The sequence below is a fragment of the Ornithorhynchus anatinus genome, chromosome 14, assembly GCF_004115215.2.
Source record: "Ornithorhynchus anatinus isolate Pmale09 chromosome 14, mOrnAna1.pri.v4, whole genome shotgun sequence".
NCBI classification, from domain to species: domain Eukaryota; kingdom Metazoa; phylum Chordata; class Mammalia; order Monotremata; family Ornithorhynchidae; genus Ornithorhynchus; species Ornithorhynchus anatinus.
Window position 1 is genome coordinate 15,130,075 of NC_041741.1, and position 24,930 is coordinate 15,155,004.

General features: G+C 50.3%; 2 gene segments (V, D, J or C); both read left to right on the forward strand.

Moving 5' to 3' along the window:
- The window catches only part of LOC120638828, a 140,968-nt gene extending 118,267 nt beyond the window's left edge, over positions 1-22,701 (forward strand). The window contains 3 exon segments of the C gene segment in view: positions 19,510-19,809; positions 20,500-20,826; positions 22,199-22,701. Coding sequence covers positions 19,510-19,809; positions 20,500-20,826; positions 22,199-22,596 — 1,025 coding nt within the window.
- Positions 1-24,930, forward strand: part of LOC100076564 — a 189,816-nt gene that overhangs the window by 117,802 nt on the left and 47,084 nt on the right.

Consider the following 24,930-nt stretch of genomic DNA (forward strand, 5'->3'; position numbering starts at 1 on the left):
GGCAGGATAGGGCAGAGGGTGGGGAACATGATGTCATGATTGATATAACATGATATAGAATAGATTCTTATCTTCAACTCATGGAAGATAAAAACTCTCTGGGAAGGGATGAGAAGACCAAACAAATCACCCACAGGTGTGAAGAAAGCTAAGGGTTGGTGTATTTTCCCAAATGTTGGAAGGAGCGAGTACACTGGCCTGTGGAAACTCTTTCCAAGAGAAAGCATCATTCCAGGTCATTCTTAGCCCCCTCTAGACTGTAGACTCATTGGAGGTAAGGAAAGTGTCTTCCAACTCTGCTGTATTGTACTCTCTCAAGCACTTAGTACATGGTTCTGCACACACTAAACAAAATTCTGCACACACTAAACAATCAATAAAGCCCACTGATTGACTGTCTGATTTGGCAAGGACTTTGAAATCCACAATGAATCTGATGCTCCCTCCCAGCAGAGGCTCAATCCCCCATTGGCCAGAGAAGACAATCCGTCCATCCCTATATTTGGGGGTGGTTCCCTGACTCCCCTCACAGTTCTGTGGCACTCAACCCTTTAGCCTAGAGACTCTCAGTCCCACCAGATGTTGTGGAGTGACAGGGGCTAATGTTTAATTCTTCCGTTTCTTACTCTCCTTAAGGCACACGCAAAGCTCCGGAGGCCTACGTCTTCCCACCTCACCGAGATGAGATGAACAAAAACTCTGTGAGCATCACCTGTTTGGTCTTGGACTTCTACCCCGATGCAATCGCCATCGACTGGCAACATAACGACAGACCGGTACCTGAGGGAGACTATGCCACCACCCTGCCCCAGAAAAATGGGAACTCCTACTTCCTCTACAGCAAGCTTACTGTGCAGAAGACAGAATGGAATCAAGGAGGCTCCTTTACCTGCTCAGTGAGGCACGAGGCCCTGCCCCAGAAATTTCTTCAGAAGACGGTGTCCAAAACTTCCGGTAAATGAGAGCTGCTTAGAACACCGAGAACCCCATCCTCCTGCCCCACCTGCATCTCCTCCTGACCCAGGACCAGCCCGGCTCCTGTTTCCCCATCTGCTGTCTGTGCTTGTCCCCTGCCCCTCCCACCCCCACTCCGGGTCCCTGGGGTCCAAAAGGAGGGGAATTCCCCATGTAAATTCCATCCAAGACCCTAAAGCAAAATAATAAACACCCCACCGCCAAGCCTGAATCACGGCATGTCTGGACTGGTTCTTCCTGGGCCCACCACGGGAAGAGAAGGGGGAACGCTCCCCTGTGGGGTGACTGGACTGACCAGAGCTGGGGCAGGGAGGGCAGGGAAGCCATCTCTCTTTGCCTGGGCAACTTGGCTCCATCTCTATGGTGGGTGAAACTGCCCTGGCACTGCTTGGATGGCAATGCCCCCTTGGGGCAATGTCTTCCTCTGGGGGTGGAGGTCTTCAGAGATATCTCAAGCCCTACCCCTACCTCTCCCAGGGACCTGGACTGGATGGGCAGAACCAAGTCTCCTCTCTCTTGATGGTAGCTAGGGCAGCATGGAGGATGTAGAAATTCAGGAAGGTGGCTAGAGAGAGGGTCTGGGCAGACGAAGCCCTGGGCTCCATGTTCTCCTGGCTGGAGCCATGGGGAAGTTTTGGCTGTGGACAGTGCTGACAGACCACACGGTCCACAGTCCACTCTTTCCCACACAGGGGGCAGCCTGGAGCCTTCTGACTGAGACCTGGCCTGGGTCATCTAGCCCTCACCCCTCTGGGAAAACATGAGGTGAAATTCCCATAGTTCCCTGGCTCTCACATTCCCACCATAACACCTGCCTGTCTACTCTGCTGCTAGGAGATGTTGAATCATTTGCAACTGGGGAAAACCTCTATCTGAGGCCCCTGCAGGAACTAGGGATGAAGGGGCAGGGACAGAGTCAGCATAGCCAGTTGCCCTCTACACAATCCCATCGAGAGGCCTAGGTAGTCTCTATCCCCTCCCGATGGGTGACCTTACTGACTCACCTCCTTGCTCTGCATCACTTTTGTGCCCCTCCCTCCTTCCATACATTCAGCTGAACAGCCTGGGTACTACACCACCCCAGGGACTCAGATAGTTTTCATATTGAGACACAAACCCGCACATATACAGTCTTATGCCAAGTCAAGTCCGTCTACTTCCAGCAAAATACACTTGGAGAAATCGGTCGCAGATCATTCTCTCACAAGTTTGTGAACTTTCACTATCTCTGTTTCTCAGTAGAACACATGCACACACACACTCACACACATACACACAAGGTTATCCATACACTCCCACAAACCACACATGAGCTCCCACACTCACGCTGAAACATTGATTTTGTACCTCTAGTCCCTTTGTGCCAGTGTGTCATGCCAATGGAGACGGAGTATCCGTGTCCCTTTTCTTTGCTGCTTTGCTCATTGGCCCCAGAACCCACTAAGGCCTGGAAGGAACCAGGCTAGAGGACTGCTCTGAGCTGTGGTGGTAAACATACAGAGTGTGAATTTACACTCTCAGCTTGGTTTAGCCCAAACCACCTCACTCCCACTCCCTTATTGAACCTCTTACCTTCCTATCCTTATCCCAGACTTTAGTCCATGATGCTTTGTCGTGACTGGGGGTGAAGGAATGGGCATTTAAGAGTGAAAAGCTCAGATCTGGTCATTCACCATGGAGCTCAGCCCTGGCCTGCACCCCCAAGTGTTGCCCAGTACCCTCTCCACTGGTCCTACCCTAATCTTACACAAGCCAGCAAACATCAGCCTAGAGAGGAGATGAAGTTCTACCTAGCCCAGTCCTCTCCCTGGAGAACAAAAAAGTCATCTTCTCTCATCACACTTAGCTGACCCTACACCCAGGAATGGGTCATCTCCCTGAGGGCTTCCAAAGGAGAAGTTCTTAGCTCTCCTACTCCTCCTCTGCCTTTCCCCAGAGAGAATGGTAGTGCAGAGCCTCCCCAGAGATCAATCCTAGCGATCCTTCCCATCTTGATTGGATCCTTCCCTTGTCCTGCCCCTTCACCATGCCCTTTCTCTCTCCACCTCATCTCCATTCCATTCTGTCCTTGTTGCTCCTGAGCCACTTCCAAATAGGATTTGGATTCAACTATTGCTGGGGAGAGGGCCCTTGCCTACCCTCCCCTGGGCTGTGGAGATGTTGGGATGGGAGTCCTGGGGTCCCAGGGAGTCTGTGAGGGATATAGGCTGTTGTCCTTTCAGGGATGTCTATGGAACCCAAACTATCAGGAGTCCATCAACACCTGATCTGCTCTGGGACCCCATCCTCTCCAGAAGTTGCCTTCTGGGGAGCAGACCTGCCCTGACCCCACCAAGGGCAGTGGGACATACAACTGGGAGGAAATTATCTCACCATAGAGATGAGAGCCAACACCCTCCTTCTGTCCACAAGCCTCCAGCAAGAGGGGATGTCCGAGTGAAGGGGACTGTTTACACTACTAGGAACCCAAGCCAAAATGCCCAAAAACCATTACCTCGTGATTACTCCTCAGCAGTTCCAATGTCAGGCCAGAACTTGCAGACCCCTCAGAGTCGGGGCTTGACTGGCTAGTCCAGGCTGAACTGTAGTGCCTGCTCCTGTGAGTGGTGAACTCTGACCCTGGCAGATCCTGGGTCTTGAGGACTCAGAGATGGGCTGGCTTGATGCTGGCTGTGGCATACGGTGCTCCTTCTCCCCGTGGTGTCTAGACTGGTCCAGGAATCACATGGTCTTCCCAGGTCTTTGATGCCAGACTGGCCCACTGGGGGCCTCTGTGAACCAGGACGGACCCCCTTAGGGAAGTCCAGGCCAGAACCTTGCAGACACAGACCTTCTCCAGGGCTGGGCGTTGGTAGGGCAGTTGTGTGGTGTGCACCATTCCCTGTTTATAGTGTCCTTGGGATTGCCCCTCACTCCAGATAAAACCCAACTTCACCCATCTCCCACGGTCCCATAGAGTCATGGGGCAAACAGGAACTTAACCCCAACCACCTTCTCTTTTTCCCTTCTTCACAGAGCTGATTCTGGATGAGAACTGTGCTGAGGCTGGAGATGAGGAACTCGAAGGGCTATGGACCACCATCTCTGTCTTCATCACCCTCTTCTTCCTCAGCGTGTGTTACAGTGCCACAGTCACCCTTTTCAAGGTAAGGGCCACAGACTCCCCTCCTCTCCTTCACTCACACCCTCTGCCTTCTGGCGATGAGTGACATTACTCGGGGACACTGGACACTGGCCTCAGGGCTTGCAAGGGGTCTATCTGTCTGTCTTTAACTTTTGGAGGCTTTCTTTTCCCCATTATGAGAGACCCCATTGGTTTTCAGGTTGCAGTTTCCTCCATAGAGGATACTCCATCTCAGCCACCATTCCTCAGTCTGAGCTTTCCTCAGTCACCATTTCTTACCCTTACGGATGATCATGCAGATTCTTGTGACTTTCAGGCCTTGATCAACCAATCATATTTATTAAGCACTTACTGAGTGCAGAGCACTGTACTAAGTGCTTGGGAGAGTACAGTATAACAGAGTTGATAGACATGTTCCCTGCCCACAAAAGTTTACAGATTACAGGGAGAGACAAACGTTAAAACAAATCACAAGTATGTACATAAGTACTGTGCTACTGTGGTGGGGTGAATAAATGGTACATACCAAGTGCAGAGGTGACACAGAAGGGAAAGAGAGTAGGGGAAATGAGGACTTGGTTAAGGAAGGCCTCTTGTAGGAGATGTGATTTTAATAAGGCTTTGAAGGTGGGGAGAGTGGTGGTCTGCTGGAGACGAAAGAGGAGGGAATTCCAGACCAGAGACAGAATTGGGGAGAGGAGCCTACTGTGAGCTAGATGAGATCGAGGTACAGTCTATAGGTTGGTGTTTGAGGAGTGAAATGAGCATTCTGGATTATAGTAGGAAATCAGAGAGGGGATTGAATGCTTCAGAACCTATGGTAAGGCCTTTTTGTTTGATGCAGGTGTAGGTGGGCATCCTCTGGAGGTTCTTGAGCAGTGGGGAAACATGGACAAATTTTTTTTAGAAAAATGATTTGGGTGCCAGAGTGAGGTATGGATAGACTGGGGAAAGAAAGGATGCAAAAAAGAGTATTAGTGTAATGTGTAGCATTTAGTGCTCAAGTATAGTAGAAAGGAATCCTACATTTCAGGGAGAGTTGAGCTGTTTTTAGTTTGGGGCCATCTTCCAATTCCCATGGTACTCAACAATAATAATGATTATGTTAATGGTATTTGTTAAGTGCTTACTATGTGCAGAGCAAGTAAGGAAGTGTCTACCTATTAACTGAGCACTAAAGTCTCCAAATCAATCAATCAGTGGTATTTCTTGAGTGCTTACCGTGTGCAGAGCACTGTACTAAGCACTCGAGAGACCACACTGTTATACTGTATTCTTCCAAGCACTTAATAGTGCCCACTCCATCCCTAACTTTTCCTCTGGTGAATCAGCCTGGACTGCTCTTCTATGTCCTTGGGTAGAGCCTTATAACCTCCTTGCTGTTTCCTTGACAGGTGAAGTGGATCTTCTCCACAGTGGTGGACTTGAAGCCGCAAATGCTTCCCGATTACCGGAACATGATTGATCAAGGGGCCTAGTGTGGCCTCCTCTCCCCCCTGCAGCTTCTGGGAAGACTGGGTTCAGGGACTCCCAGTCCTGCTCTTCCTGACACTTTTCGACAACATCAAAAACTTAATCTGAAGAGGAATCTTCCAGAACCTCCTCTCTCCTCCTGGAGGAGCTCAACCTGGAGACTTTCCTCAAACTGTGAAGGGTGAGAAAGGAAGAAGCGTCGGTCTCTGGCCGACATCCCACCCTTGGTCCCTCCTCATGGGGTAGAGAGGGGGAGGGTCCAGCCAATTCTGATGCCTTGTAGAACAGTGGAAAATGTCTTCCAGAACTGGCCTGAATCCCACAAAGTTCACTGCTCATGGGGACAAGTTGGGATGGCCCTGGTTATTGCCAAGCTGGACCTATCTCCACCTGGGGAAACCCCTGCACCAACTCTCCCATTCCCAGTGTTCTCCCTGTGCTCAGCCATGCCCCTCGCAATGACCCTGTCAATCTAGCTGACTCATTTCCATCCATGTGCCACCAGTTATGGGTTTACATGTTGCACTGTGGTGCTGACCTTGTGCATCTGCATCTGAATGTCTATCTGTCTGTCTGTGAGAAAGAGGACAATCCAGACCCTGGAGGAAGAGATAAAGTGCTAACACGTCCCTTACAGCTGGAGCAAAGGGAGGACTGGGACTTTCAGGTCCCTTCCCGAGCCACCGTTCCCCACTGATCACTGGGAATGCGAAGCTGGACTGAACTTTTGATGTGGATTCCAACTCTTCACCCCTCCAAAGTCCACCATCATCACCTTGGAAACAGTCATGGGCTTCATGGGAAGCCTGGAGGCCTTCCACAGACCACAGATCATGAGGAACTAGATGTCAATTTCATGCCCTTTGACTCACCCTTTTCCCCACTATCCCTGGCTCTTAGCCTTGTCTTGTCTTATGCTATCGTGTCAATTCCAACCTATAGCGACACCACGGACACCTCTCTCCTAGAATGCCCCACTCTCCATCTGCAATTGTTCTGGTAGTGAATCCAGAGAGTTTTCTTGGTAAAAATATGGAAGTGGTTTACCATTGCTGCCTTCTGCACAGTAAAGTTGAATCTCCGCCCTTGACTCTCTCCCATGCCGCTGTTGCTCAGCATGGGTGAATTTTGACTTGTAGCAGATTGACTTCCACTCAGTAGCCACTGACCAAGCTAGGAATGGAATAGGTAGGCCTCTGTTTGACTCTCCTTACCGTAGCCGAGGCTGGTAGAGTCCTGGAAACTTTTCAGGTGCGACCCTGAGAGGGGACAGCTCCCAGCCTGCTCGCCAAAAAAATAATAATAATAATTGTGTTATTTGTTCAGCTCTATGTGCCAGACACTGTACTAAGCACTGGGATGGACACAAGCAATTTGGGATGGACACAGTCCCTTTCTCACATGGGGCTCATAGTCTTAATCCCCATTTTACAGATGAGGTAACTGAGGCACAGAGAAGTGAAGTGACTTACCCAAGGTCACACAGCAGAGAAGTGGTGGAGCTGGGATTAAAATCTAACAGGTTCTTCTGATGACCAGGCTTGAGCTCTATTCACTAGACCACACTGCTTCTTTACTAGCTCTGCCTCACCCAGCTGAAGCACAGCAGGGTGAGGAGGGAGTCAAGTGAACAGAAGAGCAGAAAGTAATGAGGTTTCACTCGCTAGCTCACTAGCAGGCTTAATAAAGCAGAAGAGGCCAGATAGCTATTGACGCAGACAACAAAATGATGAGCAGAGCAAAATGGAGGAGGGAAAAGGATGAGTGTGTTGAAACAGTCAGCAGAGTGTGGAAACAGAATGGGGAGCAAGTGGCAACTGACTTAGAATGGGAATTTATTCGTATTAATATCTGCCTCCCCCTCTAGACTATAAACACATTTTGGCAAGGGAACATGTCTCCTAATTCTGATGTATCATGATCTCCCAAGTGCTTAGTATAGTGGTCTGCATATAGTAAGTCCTCATTAAATATGATTTGTTGATTGGAGAGTGGGACTGGGAGAAGGACCAGAGACGGGCTGACTCAGGGAATAAAGCAGAGACGGTCCAGGTGGGCAACTAGAGAAGCAGCGTGGTTCAGTGGAAAGAGCACATGCTTGGGAGCCAGAGGTCATGGGTTCGAATCCCGACCCTGCCACTTGTCAGCTGTATGGCTTTGGGCAAGTCACTTCATTTCTCTGTGCCTCAGTTACCTCATCTGTAAAATGGGGATGAAGACTGTGAGCCTCAAGTGGGACAACCTAATTGCCCTGTACCTACCCCACCTCTTAGAACAGTGCTCTGCACATAGTAAGCACTTAAATACCAACATCATCATCATCAACAACAACTAGCAATAGACACTGGGCATTCACTCTCTTAGCTAAAATTAAAGATTTTTATACATGTTCTTAGACTACTTTTATTCACACCTCCTTCAGGGTTCAGCACAGAGCAGGCAATTAATTAATACTCCTGAATTACTGACCGGTCAATCTCCCCAAACTCCTACCAACAAGGATGGTCTGCTATAATAATGCTCATATTGTATGTGTTCCTTGGTGTTTCATCACTGTCCTCAGTGGCAATAAATAATATTTAAAATCCAGTACGGTGCTACAGACACTTTTCTCTCCCTCTCCCTCTTCTCTCAGTTCCCTCTCCTCCAAACCTTCCCTTGACAAGGTCTTTCATTATTCTGGTTATATCATCTTCATCCATTGTTCAACATTCATCACCCATCACCGACAATGGTTGTATTCATTGAGTGCTGCTGTGGGCAGAAAGTATTACGCTCCTGGAATCACATTATATTTATGCTCTATTCCAGAATCATTCCAAGAGTTGGAAACTTGGGACAAATGACCACTGGGCAGACACCCATTAATGGTGTGTATAATTGCCATTAATGGGTGTCTGCCCAGTGGTCATTTGTCCCAAGTTTCCAACTCTTGGAATGATTTACAATGACCAACACATCTTGAATGAAAGAGTGCCCCCCTCCTAAAAAAAAAAAAAAGAAGCTAAGCACCGTCAGCCTCTTCGTAGGCAGCCTTGGGCTTCCTTGGTCATTTCTTGGCTCAAACAGTGAATCTACCCAAGATTAGCCCAGTATGGTTCTTCCATAGCCCTACAAACCCCACTAATGCCTATCAGCCCCTGTCCTCCTTGCCTGGATCTTCAAACCAACACAGCCAACGGCCAGGACTCAGAAAACTTAGACAACAGAAATGGATCCCAACAAGGCAAGTAGGTGAAATGGAGAGACTGAACCAAGGGCAAGCACTGGTGGAAATGGGACAAGGATTCCTAAGAGAGTCAGAGGGTGGGGTAAAAATGAATTGAATCAGCAATCCTGGAATATAATAATGTTGGTATTTGTTAAGCGCTTACTATGTGCCGAGCACTGTTCTAAGCGCTGGGGTAGACATAGGGGAATCAGGTTGTCCCACGTGGGGCTCACAGTCTTAATTCCCATTTTACAGATGAGGGAACTGAGGCACAGAGAAGTTAAGTGACTTGCCCACAGTCACACAGCCGACAAGTGGCAGAGCTGGGATTCGAACTCATGAGCCCTGACTCCAAAGCCCGTGCTCTTTCCACTGAGCCACGCTGCTTCTCTAACTGGACTGTGGACTGTGCATCTGGAAGCTCATCATTCTTTTGGAAATCAGCTGAAAAGGGACTTGATTTTCATCGAGAAAAGCTTTCTGTATTTCTTCTTTCTAGTTGCTAGTGGCAACAACCTTAACTCCTTCCATATTTCCTATTATTCTCGCTGTTGTTCACTGCTCTACTTCTTCCTCAGTAAGACGAGAGGATCCCCAGGCAGACATGAACCTTCCCTTCGTCTCCACCCATCACACTACCAGGAACTTATGACAGTTCTGTTCACACCATCTTAGAGATAGAAGATAGTCTGAGAGTCATGAAATGATGCAATCATTTTCACTATCAGCTTTCTCACTGCTCTTTATAAAAGTGATATGTATCATTGCATTTTCAAAACCGTAACTTCTGAATTCTGGAATCCCAGTTCTCTGAATAGAGTTCCATAGTGTGGATGGAATGTCAAGCACTATTCTAAACACTGGGGTACATACAAGTTAATCATGTAGGATACAGTCCTTGTCCCACATGGAGCTCACAGTCTAAGTAGAAGGGAGAGCAGGTGTTGAATCCTTATTTTACAGTTGGGGTAAACTGAGACACAAAGAAGTTAAATAATTTACTCAAAGTCACATAGCAGAGAGGTGACAGAACCCCGATTAGAAACCCGGCCTCCTGACTCCCAGACGTAAGCTCTTTTAACTAAGCCATACTGCTTTGTAGGGTTGGGTTATGCTTTGAGTTCACTCTCTAGACAGTAAGCTTGTTTTGGGTAGGAAACATGTCCACTGATTCTGTTGTACCGAACTCTCCCAAGCACTTAGTACAATGTTCTGCACATAGTTGCTCAATAAATACCATTAATTGATTGATTCAGAGAGCTTTTGAAGGTGCAAGGATTTAAAGTTCTACTGTGGACTTAGCCTGGTGGTCTAGAATCAGCTGATGAATGGTTTCAGTTCCTCATCAAGTCTGGGTCAGTGAGGGACCACAGAGGGGCAGGTGTGTCTTGGGGTCTTAGTCATTTCACTGGGGGTTGAGGCCTGAGGCTCAGCTCAGTGCACGGAGGAACCCCTGGACCCACTGCAGTTTGGACACTGGACTTACTCTGGGGAAAGAACAACAGCAGTGGCAGGTGTTTCCTGAGGCCTTGATGCTTTCAGGCCTCGTGACCCTCAGGCCCTGTGACCCTCTGCCCAGGGGGCCAAGGGCCCAGCCTCCCTAGGTCTGTAGGGACCAGGTTCTCAGGTGGTCTTCCCTCTCCCCATTCCCCACTCACAGATTAAAAGCCCTAGATCTGAGTCAGCCCCCAGGGAAATTCTGTGAGTCTGGGGGAGAAGATTGGCAGATGTCTTACATTCCAGAAGTAAAATAGGAAGATGTGCGACTCCAAGTGCTCATGAGGAAAATTTCAACATCCTCTCCCGCAAGGTCTGAAGATTCTCCAGTTCCTGCTCTGTCCAGGAACATAGATGATCTTCTTAAAGCATCATTCAGCCCACATTTCTCCTCTCCTCAAAACTCTTTAATGGCTCCCCGTGTCCCTCCATAGCAAAAAAAAATACTCTTCCCTGTCGGCCTCAAGGCTCTCCACCAACTAAGAAAAGCAGCATGGCCTAGTGGAAAGAGTATGGGCTTGGGAGTCAGAGGACCTGGGTTCCAATTCTGGCTCTGCCAATTTCTTGCTGTGTGAGCTGGGGCAAATCACTTAACTGCTCTGTTTCTCAGTTCTCCTGTTCTCCTTCCTATTTAGATCATGAGCACCATGTAGGACAGGGACTGTGTCCAACCTAATTAACTTGTATCTATACACTACCAGAACGATTGCCTATTGAAGTGGTGCATTCTGGGAGAGATGTGTCCACCGAGGCACTCTGGGTTGGAAATGACACCACAGCCTAAGACAAGACCCCAGCACTTAGAACAGTGTTTGACACCGCCTTAGTTTTCTGCTCTTTTCTCCCACTACTCTCCACCTTGCTCTCTTCCTTCTTCCCGAGCCAACTTTCTAGCTGTACCTCAATGCTCTCACCTCCTCCCACTCTGTTCCCTGGCTTGGGACTCCCTTCCTCTCCAAATCCAAGGAGCCTCACTTCACGTAGTCCAGCAAGCCTTCCTCAATTAATTATCAGATCCCTAAGACAAATAAACCCATCAGCCAGATCTAGAATTTATGAGCTTGCTTATACCCATCCTCAAAACTTTGGGATATGCATTTCCAAAGTGCATTCAACTGTGCATTCAGTTATCTCTAGACTACTCTGTTTGTAACTATTGTTATATCTCTATTAAAGAGTAAGCCCCTCATGGGCATGGAGTGTCACATGGGTTTTGTACGTCCCAAGCACGTAGTACTCTGCACTGAACAAACTGTGTGCTCAATAAATCAACTACTATATCTTTTACCACCAGCAATCAGCTGAAAAGGGACTTGATTTTCACCATGAACAGCCTTCTGTATTTCTTTCTAGTTGCTAGCTGAAACAACCTTAACTCCTTCCATATTTCCTATTATTCTCACTTCTATTACTATTATCACTATTACAACAACAACTACTATTCCTAATTATCCTCATCCTCATCAATGTATTTTAGTGCCTATCTCCCCCTCTCAAGTGTAAGCTCCTTGAGGGCAAAGATCATGTCCACTAATTCTATTGTAGTAATAACAGTAATAGTATTTATTAAGCATTTACTGTGTGCAGAGTGTTGTACTAAGCACTGGGAGAAACACACAGATGGGAATTAAACACGGTCCCTGTACCTTACGGGGCTCACAATCTAAAAGCCTAAGTGGGGAGAAGAGATTGGAGACAGACACATCAATTCTGATGAAACTTTAAAACACAAACACGACACTTTGGATTTGCTCCTTTTACTCACCCCTGACTCAGCCCCATAGCACTTACAAACATCTGTGATTGATTTATCTATATTAATGCTGGCTCCCCCTCTAGACAGTAAGCTCACTGTGGGCAGGGAACGGGCCTACCAATTCTGCTATATTGTTATATTATACTCTCCCAAGTGCTAAATACAGTGTTCTGTACACAGTAAGTGCTTAATGAATTCAACTGATTATCAAATAGACTGAAAAACAGCATGGCTGAGCGGTTAGTCCATGGGCCTGAGAGTCAGGACACTCTCAGTTCTAATGCTGGCTGTGCCACTTGTCTGTTGTGAGACCTTAGTTACCTCATCTGTAAAATGGGATTGACCATTTGCCCCATGTGGGACATGGACTGTGTCCAACCTGATTAACTTGTATCTACACCAAAGCTTAGTACAGTGCCTGGCACATAGTAAGTGCTTAACAAATGCCATTAAAAAAAAATAGACAAAATAGGCTAAAAGTCACAGTGGCAGTGGCAGAATCCAAGAGCGCACGAAAGCAAAGGGATGAAGCAGGGTCAGAAACAGAACCATGATGGAGCATTGGAGCAGAGGGTAGGAAGAGGAGCTGGGGCAGAGGGCAACTTCCCAAGGACTTAGGACAGTGCTCGTCGCACAATAAATGCTCATGAAGTGCTCCTGATCAATCATCATTGATTCAACTCAGGAAATACGGACACTGTCCCTATTCCACATGGGGCTCACAGTCTAAGTACGAGGGAAAAGAGGAGAAATGAGGCATGGAGAAGTTAAGTGACTTGCCCAAGGTCACACAGCAAGCAATTGGCAGAGCTGGGATTAGAACCCAGGTCCTCTGACTCCCAAGGTTGTGCTCTTTCCACTAGGTCATGCTGCTTCGCTTAGGTGGTAGAGAGCCTCGAGGTCAATGGAATGGAGGTTTCCTTTGCTATGGACAGACACGGAGTTATTAGAGAGCTCTGAGGAGAGAAGAGTTTTGAGGAGAGCTGAGTGATGCTTCAAGAAGATGATCCATGTTCCTGGAAGGTACAGGAGAATGGAGAATCTGCAGACCTTGCAGGAAAGGGTGTTGAAATTTCCCCATGAGAACCTGGGCTCACACACCTTCCTGCCTTGCTTCTAGATACCTGCCAATACTCATTCATCATCTTGAGACGGGGGCTGGACCTGGTAGCCTCTCAAGGTTCCTTCCAGCACTAGAGTTCTATGAACAGCCCAGTTGGAGAAATAATCCGACAGAGTGGAATTTGAAGCCAGTGTTGACATAGAACCTTAGAGACAACAATAAGCTGTTCAGTGGATGTGTCCAAACTTTGAGGATGGCTAACAGTTGGGAAGGGCCGTGAGCCTGGGAGCAATCAGTCAGTAGTATGCATTGAGCATATATTGTGTGCACAGCACTGTGCTAGGTGCTTGGGAGAGTACGATAGGACAGACTTGGTAAACAAGTCAGTGGCATTCATTTATTCACTTGCATTTATTGAGCACTTACTATATGCAGAGCATTTTTCTAAGTGCTTGGGAGAGTACAGTACAATAAACAGATATGTTCCCTGCCCACAAGAGCCATTTATTTAGAGTCTATATGTGCACAGTACTGTACTAAACACGTGGGGGAGTACGATGCAGCAGAATTAGGAGACATACTCCCTGCCCGTAATGAGCTTACAGTTTAGAGAACCTGGGAGCACCTTCTCCAGTGGCATTTCTAGACGAGCCCCTCCCCCTGGGAACGACCTGAGCCCCATGTGGCTGGAGGAAAAGAGGACAGTGATGGTTTGAGTTGGGGAAGGGGTCCCTGGGAATGCCAGGATTGGGACATGAGTTGCTTTCTTGAAGAAGCTGCCTGGAAGCAGAGAACCCACAGTCTTACAGTTAAACTCATTAGTTACACACAAAGACCCAGTGAGAAGCTGAGTCTGGGACTGCACCTACAGCAACCAGAACCCACCAGAACCACAAGTGAAAGACACTTGACATCAAGAGGTGAAAGCAAGGGCAGGTTCCCTCCACCCAGAGAGTGGCCACAGCCCCCCGCCGACCCGCCCCTTCTCACACGACCTTGGACTCAGAGAGAAGGACATGGGGAGAGCCAGAGCCACTGACCACAGCTTGCTGCTCCGGGATTTGGACAACAGGAGGAGACGAGAGAGCCAGAGAAAGAGCAACAGACAGACAGAGAGGTAGAGGAACAAGTCACTGAGGCAGCTCTAAGGAAGACGACCAGGGTGAAGGTGCTCCTCTCCATCCCAAAGAGCCAGTGTGAGTGCAAGGGCAGAGGTGAGGGGAGAGCAGGGAAGGGTAGGAAATTGGCACAGGAAAAGAGTGGAGGTGTGGAGTGAGGTCCCTGAAATGCAGCAGGACAGATCTCATCAGAGGAGAAAGGTGAGAGCAAAGTAAGGGATTTCTGTGCAAGAGAACAAATTTGGGGAAAAGGGAGGGGGAATTGCTTTCTCTTGGGAAGGAGCAGTGAGGTGATGAGGGGAATGAAGGGGAGAGGAGCAGAGAGGTCCTGGGCCAGGTTCCAAAGAGGCCAGGCCCCAGAGAAGGTGAGGGAATAAGCAGAGAGGATTATAGAGAACCTGTGTGAAGTCATCTCAATGTGGAACCCAGCCAAGGGCTGTGAGGGCAAGAGAAAATCGGGATAATGGAGAAGGCAGTGCAAAGAGCTGTGGAACTGGGAGGAAGAACTGGAGGGGCTGTGGGAGAGCAGAACCCAAAGCGATGGAACCAGGGAGATTGGGAGCATCAGAGCACAGAGGACAGGAGGATGGCTGTGTGGGCCTGGGGCTGGGCAGGAAGGGAGCTAGCACTGGTGAGGGAATAAAGGTGGTTCTGGAAGCAGTATACAGGAAAGTGGGAGTTGGGGAAGCTTGGAGGCTCCATGGAGGCACAGGAACTGGCAGAGCACTAGAAGCCGAGATGGTGGCATTGGAGACTGGGGAAGCTCTGAGGAAGGTGTTGTGGAGTTCAGAGCCCAGGGTAGAGAGCTTTTGGAGAAGGGAATAGCACCCAGTGTCAAGGGTAGAAAGGGGCCTGGGAAAGTTGGGGGAATAAGAGGAGAGTTCCAAGCAGTGAGGAGGAGGGAGTAGCCCCCAGGTTGGAGGGCAGAAAGGGGTCTGGGAAAGTTGGGGAAGTAGGGGCAGAGCTCCAGGCAGTGGGGAGAGGAGAGTAGCTCCCAGGCTGAAGGGCAGAAAGTGGTCTGGGAAAGCTGGGGGAGAAGAAGCAGAGCCCCAGGCAGTGGAAAGAGGGGAGTAGCTCCCAGGCTGGAGGGCAGAAAGGATCCTGGGAAAGTTGGGGGAGAAGGAGCAGAGCCCCAGGCAGTGGGAAGAGGGGAGTAGCCCCCAGGCTGGAGGGCAGAAAGGATCCTGGGAAAGTTGAGGGAAAGGGAGCAGAGACCAAGGCAGTGGGGAGAGGGGAGTAGCCACCAGGCTGGAGGGCAGAAAGGATCCTGGGAAAGTTGGGGGAGAAGGAGCAGAGCCCCAGGCAGTGGGAAGAGGGGAGTAGACCCCAGGCTGGAGGGCAGAAAGGATCCTGGGAAAGTTGAGGGAAAAGGAGCAGAGCCCAAGGCAGTGGGAAGAGGGGAGTAGACCCCAGGCTGGAGGGCAGAAAGGATCCTGGGAAAGTTGAGGGAAAAGGAGCAGAGCCCAAGGCAGTGGGGAGAGGGGAGTAGCCCCCAGACTGGAGAGGGCAGAAAGGATCCTGGGAAGGTTGGGGGAGAATGAGCAGAGCCCCAGGCAGTGTGGAGAGCGGAGTAGTCCCCAGGCTGGAGGGCAGAAAGGATCCTGGGAAAGTTGAGGGAAAAGGAGCAGAGTCTCAGGTGGTGGGGAAAGGGGAGTAGCCCCCAGGCTGGAGGGCAGAAAGGAGTCTGGGAAAGTTGGGGAAGTAGGAGCAGAGCTCCAGGCAGTGGGGAGAGGAGAGTAGCTCCCAGACTGGAGGGCAGAAAGGATCCTGGGAAAGTTGGGGGAGAAGGAGCAGAGCCCCAGGCAGTAGAGAGAGGGGAGTAGCTCCCAGGCTGAAGGGCAGAAAGGCATCTGGGGAAGTAAGGGGAGAAAGGAGCAGAGCCCCAGGCTGTGGCGTGAGGGGAGTAGCACCTAGGCTGGAGGGTAGGAAAGAGCCTGGGTATGTTGGGGGAGAGGGAACAGAGCGCCAAGTAGTTGGGAGAGGGAGAGACTGGGGATTATGTGGGGAGAGGTAAATTTAGTGGCCCATAAAAATGAAGGATGGGCTGTGAAAATGAAGATGAGAGGGGCCCCGGAGGCAGGGCAGAGAGGGTAGGATTGGTGCCATGGGGGGCAACCTTTGGGTCAGTGAGGGAAAGGGGAGATCTGAGAATGGGGAAGGGAAGAAAAAACCCAGAGACATGGAGGCCTGGGTTGGGGAAAATCCTTAGGAAAGAATCTGGGGGGGGGGATCAGACCCCCAGATGAGGGAACATGCAACTGGACAAGTTCTTCAGAGCTTGAACCTATGGAGACAGAGTGAGAGGGCAAAGCATAGCCTATATGGTAGGGAGTCAAGCCCAGAGAACAGGATCAGGGTTAATTGGGGGAATATTTGGTGTCTGCAAGTAGGGCAATGGAGACTGGAGAGCTAAAGGGACAAGGTAAGGTATAACAGGCCCATAATATGGAGGCATGGAGGGTGTTCGGGGCAGTGAGAATCTGTGGAGGGCAAGGAAGATTAGGGCATGGTGTCATGGAGGTTGGAGTAGGGGCATGGGAATTAGGTAGGCAGCGATCTTAGGGAAACAGCTCAAAGCTAGGGGTACTGGGAGATGTTGGGGACAGTCTAGGGAGAGGCATAGCCCAGGGTCAGGGAATGGGGAGTGAGATTCTGAGTACAAGGTAGAGGGTGTGGGGGTCTGGGCCTGGTAATGGAGCCAGAGCTCAGAGCTGGATCAGAGGTGGGTCAGTGGCAGAAGACTAGAGGACCAGACTCTTGGGAAGGGAGACACTTCCCGGGAGAGTGGAGCAAGTATAGGGCTGGGAACCAAAGGAGCTTTGGGAGTACGGCGGAGGAGGAAGGGGATGGAGAAGGGGAAGACAAGACACAGGGCAAGGGGGGAGGCACATGTATGGGGGCAGAGCTCACCAACTTGGAGACAGTGGTGGGTGGGGCAAAGCTCCCTTCCCTGGGGCCAGCGTCAGGGGGCAGGGCTCAATGCCCTGAGGATAGTGGGTAGGGGGAAGAGCTCATTGCCTTGGGGAGAGTGTAGTGAGGCAGAGTTCAGTGCCCTGGGGGTGGGCGGGGATGGGCAGAGCTTTCCACCCTGGCAGCAGTGGGGAAGGGGAACAGGGCACAGTGCCCTGGGGACAGTGTAGTGAGGCAGAGCTCATCACTCTGGGGGCAGTGTAGTAGGCAGCTCAGTGCCCTGGGGACAGTGAGGAGGGGGCAGAGCTCAGCATCCTGGGGATAGTGTAGGGGACAGAGCTCACCACCTTGAGGCCAGTGGGGGGTGGAGGTGGCAGATCTCAGAGTTATGGGCAGAAGAAGGGCTGAGGAAAAGTTGGAGAGGCCAGGAGACAGGCAAGAGGCAGGAGTTCTGAGGCCAGTAGTGGGAAAATGGAGCGCAAGGCTACAGGAAAGGGAAGTGTAGGGGGGTAAAGGAGGAGTAAAGCTCAGAGGATGAGAGCAGGAAACTAGGATGAGTTTGAGGGCAAAGCGCAGGGCCACCGGGTTGGGGTACAGAGAGCAAGGGCACCGTACAGGCCACCTGGATAGAAGATGGAAGATTTTTGGATCCAGAACACAGTGACTATATGACTGGCTCAGTGGAAAGAGCACGGGCTTTGGAGTCAGAGGTCATGGGTTCAAATCCTGGCTCGGCCGTTTGTCAGCTGTGTGACTTTGGGCAAGTCACTTAACTTCTCAGTGCCTCAGTTACCTCATCTGTAAAATGGGGATTAAGACTGTGAGCCCCACGTGGGACAACCTGATTCCCTTGTGTCTACCCCAGCGCTTAGAAGAGTGCTTGGCACATAGTAAGCACTTAACTAATTATTATGACTTCTGTGTTCCAGAGCACAGAACATGTGTTCTGACTCTGGTAAAACCCATGGCAGCAAAATATGCTGGCAGTCTCATCTAGTTGACTAACCACTTTAATGACTATATGATGTTACCTGTGTGCTGCAGACAAAAGTGCTTTGCATACCAAACCAGACAGTGATCGTATAGGATTTCTTGGTATGGAGGTGGAACAGAATAGCAGATAGAAGCTGGATAGCTCTGGACTCAAAAATGGGGAACAGGCCCTCTGGAGTGGGGTGAGCTCAGAGGATATCGTGCAGAGAGATGATAGGGATGGGTAGCATAGGAGGGCCAAGGGGGGTACTGGGAGATGCAGCAAGACACGAGATGAGTAGAGGGACATTTGTGGAGGGGCAGAGTTCAGTACCATGGCTAGAAGGAGAACAGAGAGAGTATGGGTGCAGGGCAATAGAAGGAGAGAAAAACTGTTATGAGGATGCATAGGACCGTGAGGTTGGTGGAAGGTTATATAGGACCGTGAGGTTGGTAGAACAGTTCAGAGGATCAGAACAAAGTGACATCAGGTGAGGGAAATGCCAAGGATAGTGAGGTGGGAAAGATCACAGAATCTAGACATAAGGGGATCAGATGGCTCAGTGGTGTGGGGATTGGTGAGAAGGATGGGAGGATGCAGAACCCAGGGACATTGGGTCAAGGAGCTTTGGGGTCCATTTGGGGAGGGGGACACATACCTCGAGTCCCGGAAGCCAACAGAGGGTCAACTATGAGCTCGTACCAATTGTGTGACATCAGGGCCAAGGGAGCTGAGTAGCCGGTGGAAACAAGACTGGTGAAGAGCAGCAAATTATCAGTTATAATTGTGGTATTTGTTAAGCACTTACTAACTACCAAGCACTGGGATAAATAGGAGATGGTCAGATCGGACAGTCCCTGACATCCCAAGTGGGGCTCACTGTCTAAGGGGGAGGAAAAGTAGTTATTGAATGACTATTTTATAGATGCAGAAACTGAAGCATAAAGAAATAAAGTGATCTGTCCAAGATCAGATGGCAGGCTTGTAGCGGAGCCAGGACTAGAACCCAGGTACTCTGACTCCCAGGTGCTTCCACTCGGCCACACTGCCTCCCATGGAGAAGTGTGATTGTCTCCTGCCTTTTTTTTTCCAAATGGTATTTAAGTGCTTACTATTTGCCAGGCACTGTACTAAGCACTGGGGTAGAGACAAAATAATCAGGTTGGACACACACCATGTCCCATTTGGGGCTCCCAGTCTTCATCTGCATTTTACAAGTGAGGAAACTGAGGCACAGAGAAGTTAAGTGACTTGCCCAAAGTCACACAGCGGGTAAGTGGTGGAGCTGGGAGTAGAACCCAGGTCTTCTGACTCCCAGGCCCGTGGTCTGTCCTCTAGGCCATGCTGCTTTCCTTGATTTTGCACAACCACCAGCTCACTGGGCAGGCGTCTGTGTTTGTGTCTTTCAGTTGATCCAAAGTCTCCTCCAGTTGTGTTTCCCCTGGAAACCTGCAGCTCGGAGAACCAGGACCCTGTGGTGGTTGCCTGCCTGGTCAAAGGGATCTTCCCAATGCCAGGGGTGGTTTACTGGGACAGTGACCAGGCTTCTTCCTTCACCCGCACCTACAACTCCATCCAGTCTACCGGTGGAAGCTTCAGTTTCGTGAGCCAGCTCACCATGCTCTCCTCCCAGTGCCCGCTGGAAAAGGAGTTCCACTGCACCGCCATTTACAACAACTTGAAAGCCACGGCCAATGTGACGTGCCCACGTATGATCTTGGGGGCCCCTTCCTCAGGGGGGAGGGTGGGTTGGAGGGGCTAGGGCCAACAGCTCCACCATCCTGAGAGCTCTGGGGAGGCCTCCCACATCTGGATTCAAGAGGTTTCCACAGCTAAATTGGAACAATTGCTCAATTAATGGTATTTATTGAGCACTTACTGTGTGCAAAGCACTGGACTAAGCACTTGAGGGTGTCCAGTACAGCAGAATTGGTAAATATGTTCCCTGTGCCCAAGGAGGTTACAGTCTAGAGGATACAGCATTCTCACTTCCAAAGGTCTAAATTCGGCTTCAGAATTTGGAGCCACCTTCCCTCCCCCCGCCATATACATACCCACAAGCACACTCACTCTCTCTCTCTCACACCCTCATTTTGTCTTCCATCACCACAAAGGAAGGGTGAATGTGTAAACAATGGGGAGGCAGTCCGTAGCAGAGCTGCACACAAATATCCAGTAAATGGGGTCAGGTAGTCTAATGCCTGATGGGCCTTCAGCAGGCTGTGTGTTCTTAGGCAAGTACCCAACCCTCTCTGATTATCTGCTTCTCCTGCAAAACCATGAATTGCTAGGTGTTCAGGGGTGGGACCAGGTCAGACCCCTTCAGTCCCAGAATGCCCCAAGCAGGACCACCCAGAGGAGAACAGGAAGTCATTAGATTCTGTTTTCTTGCTTCTTAGCCGTACCACAGTGTTGCAAGTGCTCTCCCAAAGTGCTCCTGCACCCCCCTTCCCTGGAAGGGCTGTTCCTGGGGAAAGGAGCCAATCTGACCTGCGTGCTCAAGGGCCTGGTGGACCCCCGAGAGACCACCTTCACCTGGACCCGCCCCAACGGAGACCCCTCTCAAGCCACCACGGGGAATCCTGTGGAGGAGGAGGACGGCACATACAGCTTGGCCAGCGTCCTGGAGATCTGCGCTGAGGAGTGGCATCAGAGAGATAAATTCACCTGCACCGTGACCCATCCAAAGATGTCCCCGATTACCCAAACCATCACCAAACCACCAGGTGAGTTGCCCGGGGTCACAACAGAATACAGGAGATGAGGACTGAAGACTTGGGGAGTCGGGCACCTCAGGACATAACCAGATCTCTGTGTGTGTATATATATATATAATCCATCAGTGATGTTTATTCAGGCCAAGGCTGATAGGCTCAGATGTGGGTCAGAGCATGATGCATTCAACCTCAAATGTCTCTGGGATAAGAAGCCCTGATATTGTTATTCAGTAAGATAATAATAATGTCGATACTTGTTAAATGTTTACTGTGTGCCAAGCACTGTTTTAAGCACTGGGGTAGATACAAGTTAATCAGGTTGGACACAGTCCCCATCCCACATGGGGTTCACAGTCCTAATCCCCATTTTATAGGTGAGGTAACTGAGGCCCAAAGAAGTGAAGTGACTTGCCCAAGGTCACACAGTAGACATGCAGTGGAGCGGAGCCTGGATTAGAACCCAAGTTCTTCTGTCTCCTAGGCTCGTGCTTTAGAGTGGCATTCCTAGCACTACCACCCCAGAAATCGTTTTGCTGGGGATGGGAAGATATTAAGCTCCCTGAGGGCTGGGAACAAGTCTACCTACTACAGTATATTCTCCTCAGCACTTAGTTCAGTGCTCTGCACATAGTAAGCGCTCAATACATATCTTTGGTTATAAAATAGAGGGACCGTGCCTTTCTGCACTGACAGGATGAGCTTCCCTCTGGCATCAGTGGCAGAGGGTGGGGCTACTTGTGGCTGGATTCAATTGCAGCTCAGCTGCTGTCCTGGTTACGATCTGGTCCCAGTCACTGATTGGTAGGATTACCCCATCAAATCCATCTGATAGACTCCAAACTGCCCCTGGCTGAGAGAGGGAACAGGAGCCCGTGAGGAAGCAGAGAAGGTCTGAAGAGAGAGATTGAGACAAAAAGGGAGACTGAGACCCAGAGGGAACAAGATAGGAGCAGAGGAAGATCAGAGCTTGAAACAGAGAGGCAGAAAGAGAGGTAAAATTAGCAACTGAGGAAAATTAAGGAAACAGGAGGCCTGTATTGAATCTGGAGATGTGACAGAATGAAAACTGTCATCCACGGGCTACCGTGAAGGCAGGATGTGGGTGGCTGGGAGAATGCTTGCCGAAAGGGGAGGGGCATTGGCTTGGGGGCAGAGTGGCATTCCAGACCCAGTGGGTCAGCTGGTGCCAGGAATCTGTGCCCGGGTAACACCTTCATGCTTGGAAGGCTGGATGACAATGACTGCTCCAGGTACATCTGATTCCTTGGGGGTCTCCCCGCACTCAGCAACTAAAGGGTAGCCACCACTCACCCACAACCAAAACAGCAGCTGGAAGCCCAGGCACCGCCCAGCCTCGACCTCACCCCATCCCTTTCACTAGGCCCCCTGAACCGGCCCGAGGTCCACCTGCTGGCCCCCTCCACCGAGGAGCTGGCCCTGAATGAGATGGCCACCCTGACCTGCCTGGTGAGGGGCTTCAACCCCCCGGACCTGCTGGTGAAGTGGTTGAAGGGGGGACAGGAGGTGTCCCAGACGGACTACGTGACCAGCTCCCCGCAGCGGGAAGCCAGCGAGGGCTCCGCCAGCACATTCTTCCTGTACAGCACCCTCCGCGTCCCGACCTCCGAATGGAAAGAGGGGGAGAACTACTCCTGCGTGGTGGGCCACGAGGCCCTGCCCCTCAACTTCACCCAGAAAACCATCGACCATTCCACCGGCAAACCCAGCACTGTCAACGTGTCCCTGGTCATGTCCGACACCGCCGGTACCTGTTACTAAGCCCCATCCCCCCTCCGCCTCCCACGCCTCAGCCCCCATTCTCTGTCCAGGGGGACCTGCACGAGTCACCTGCTCAATAAACCATGATGCACCCAAAAAGCCCAATCCCCGGCCTCAGCGTCTCTGTCCCAACGGTATCCACCATGCCCCATTCCACAGTCTCCTCTGGGGACCATCCCTCCCGCCCCCCACCAGACTCTGGCTGAAGTAATGACAGTAATAACAATAAGTATGGTACTTGTTAAGTGCTATGTGCCAAGCACTGTTCTAAGCATTGGGGTAGATACAAGTTAATCAAGTTGGACACAGTCCCTGTCCCACATGAGGCTCACACTCTTAATCCCCATTTTTTTTTTTTTTTTTTTTTTTTTTTTACAAATGAGGGAACTGAGGCCCAGAGAAGTGAAGTGACTTGCCCAAGGCCACAGATCAGGCAAGTGGTGGAGTCGAAATTAGAACCCATGAACTTCTGACTTCCATATCTGTGCTCTATGGAGTCTCCAGGGCTGCCCTCAGGGGTCAAGGATAGGCCATGGGTTTCTACATCTGAATAGCAGCTCTGATCCAGCTGGTCCCAACCTATGTTCAAGCCCACCTAGCTCTCCTCTGGTTCCCAAGAGAGCAGGGCACTCTTGGCTCGTCGTACCCCTCACCCACTCGTAATAATAACTGTGGTATTTGTTAAGCGCTTACTACATGCCAGGCACTTTATAAAGTGCTGGAATGGGTACAAGCAGATTGGGTTGAACACAGTCCCTATCCCACATGAGGCTCACAGTCTAAATATCCAGGGGATAGGGGTGCAGGAGGGGCTCTCGGGGGGCAAACAGCATGACCCCAATGAGACCTCCCCAATAGTCATACTTGCAAGGGCCCGAGGCAGTGGAATTCTTGTGGTGGTGTTACAGTCCTGACCTGAGCCTTGGGTGAATAGGGCCACCCCTGACCAGACCCAGAGGGGTAGGGGAGGCTAAGCCCAGATCCCAACCTTCCCCAAGGCCCATTTCCCCCCTACACAAACCTATCAGCCCACTCTTGTGCCCACGCTGGGGCCAGGGGATCTCTGGGAAGTAGACCGAGCTTTTTTTTTTTTTGCACAGGCCACAGGCTGCCAGAAGTTCATTTCCAGAGCAGAGTTAAGGGAGCAACCTCCCCTGAGCTACAGTGGTCCTGTTTATCTCTACTAGGCTTGGAGCCTGGGGATTACATCAGATCCTCAGCCTTGCCTTATTGTGCCTCACCCACCACACCATTGATTAGTTAGGCCCTTCCCACCCCACCACTCAGTGATACATAGCCCCCATCACCTCTCCAGCTAGTAGCCCTTGCCATCTCTCCCATCCCACAGGAGGGGAGTGGGTGGCTTCCATCCTCACTCTCTGATGTGCAAAGTGTCTGGAGCTTGAGAAGCAGTGTGGCTAGGGGAATCAGAGTGAGTCAGAGAACCTGGTTTCTAATCCTGGCCAGACCTCTTTTCTGCTGTGTGACCTTGGGCAAGTCAATTTGCTTCCCTGTGCCTCTGTTCCCTCATCTGCAATTTGTGGATTCAATACCTGTAGACTACTTAGACTACTAAGACTGTAGTAGTCTTAGTACTACTTAGACTGTAAGCCCCTTTTGGGATCTGGTGATCTCATGTCTATCCCAGTGCTTAGTACTTGTCAGCTGTGTGACTGTGGGCAAGTCACTTAACTTCTCTGTGCCTCAGTTCCCTCATCTGTAAAATGGGGATTAAGACTGTGAGTCCCACGTGGGACAACCTGATTCCCCTGTGTTTACCCCAGCGCTTAGAACAGTGCTTTGCACATAGTAAGCGCTAAACAAATACCAACATTATTATTACAGAAATTGACACATAGTAAATACTTAAATGCCTCTTTTATTATTATTGTGTCAGCCATCTCATCCTGGATCAGATGTCCAGAGGCTATGGACTCCCACAGAGAGGGTGTTAAAGGGGAGAAAATCGTTCCAGTTGCCAGCCCAAATTGGGCCACAGCCAATATCAAACACCTCACTGTACTATTTCTGGTCATCCCTGACTACAGGATTGTGCTAGGCTTGGGCTAGGACTTGGGGTCTTAGCAGGAGCCTCCCAGCCAGAGATTCAGAAACCCTGGACTTCTGTGCTGTGGAACTCACTCCCAGGGGCTCTCCCTTCAAGTACTGTCACAGTGGACCAAACACCAGAGGCCCCAAGAGCAGCAAAAGGAGGCCCAAGGCTGGCCCTGGTGCAGCTTCCCAGCCTATTCCCCAAAGACGAACGCTGGAGCCCAATCCACCAGGATTCCCACTTTCTCAACTTCTCTCCAATCTTGCCCATTTCTAATCTGG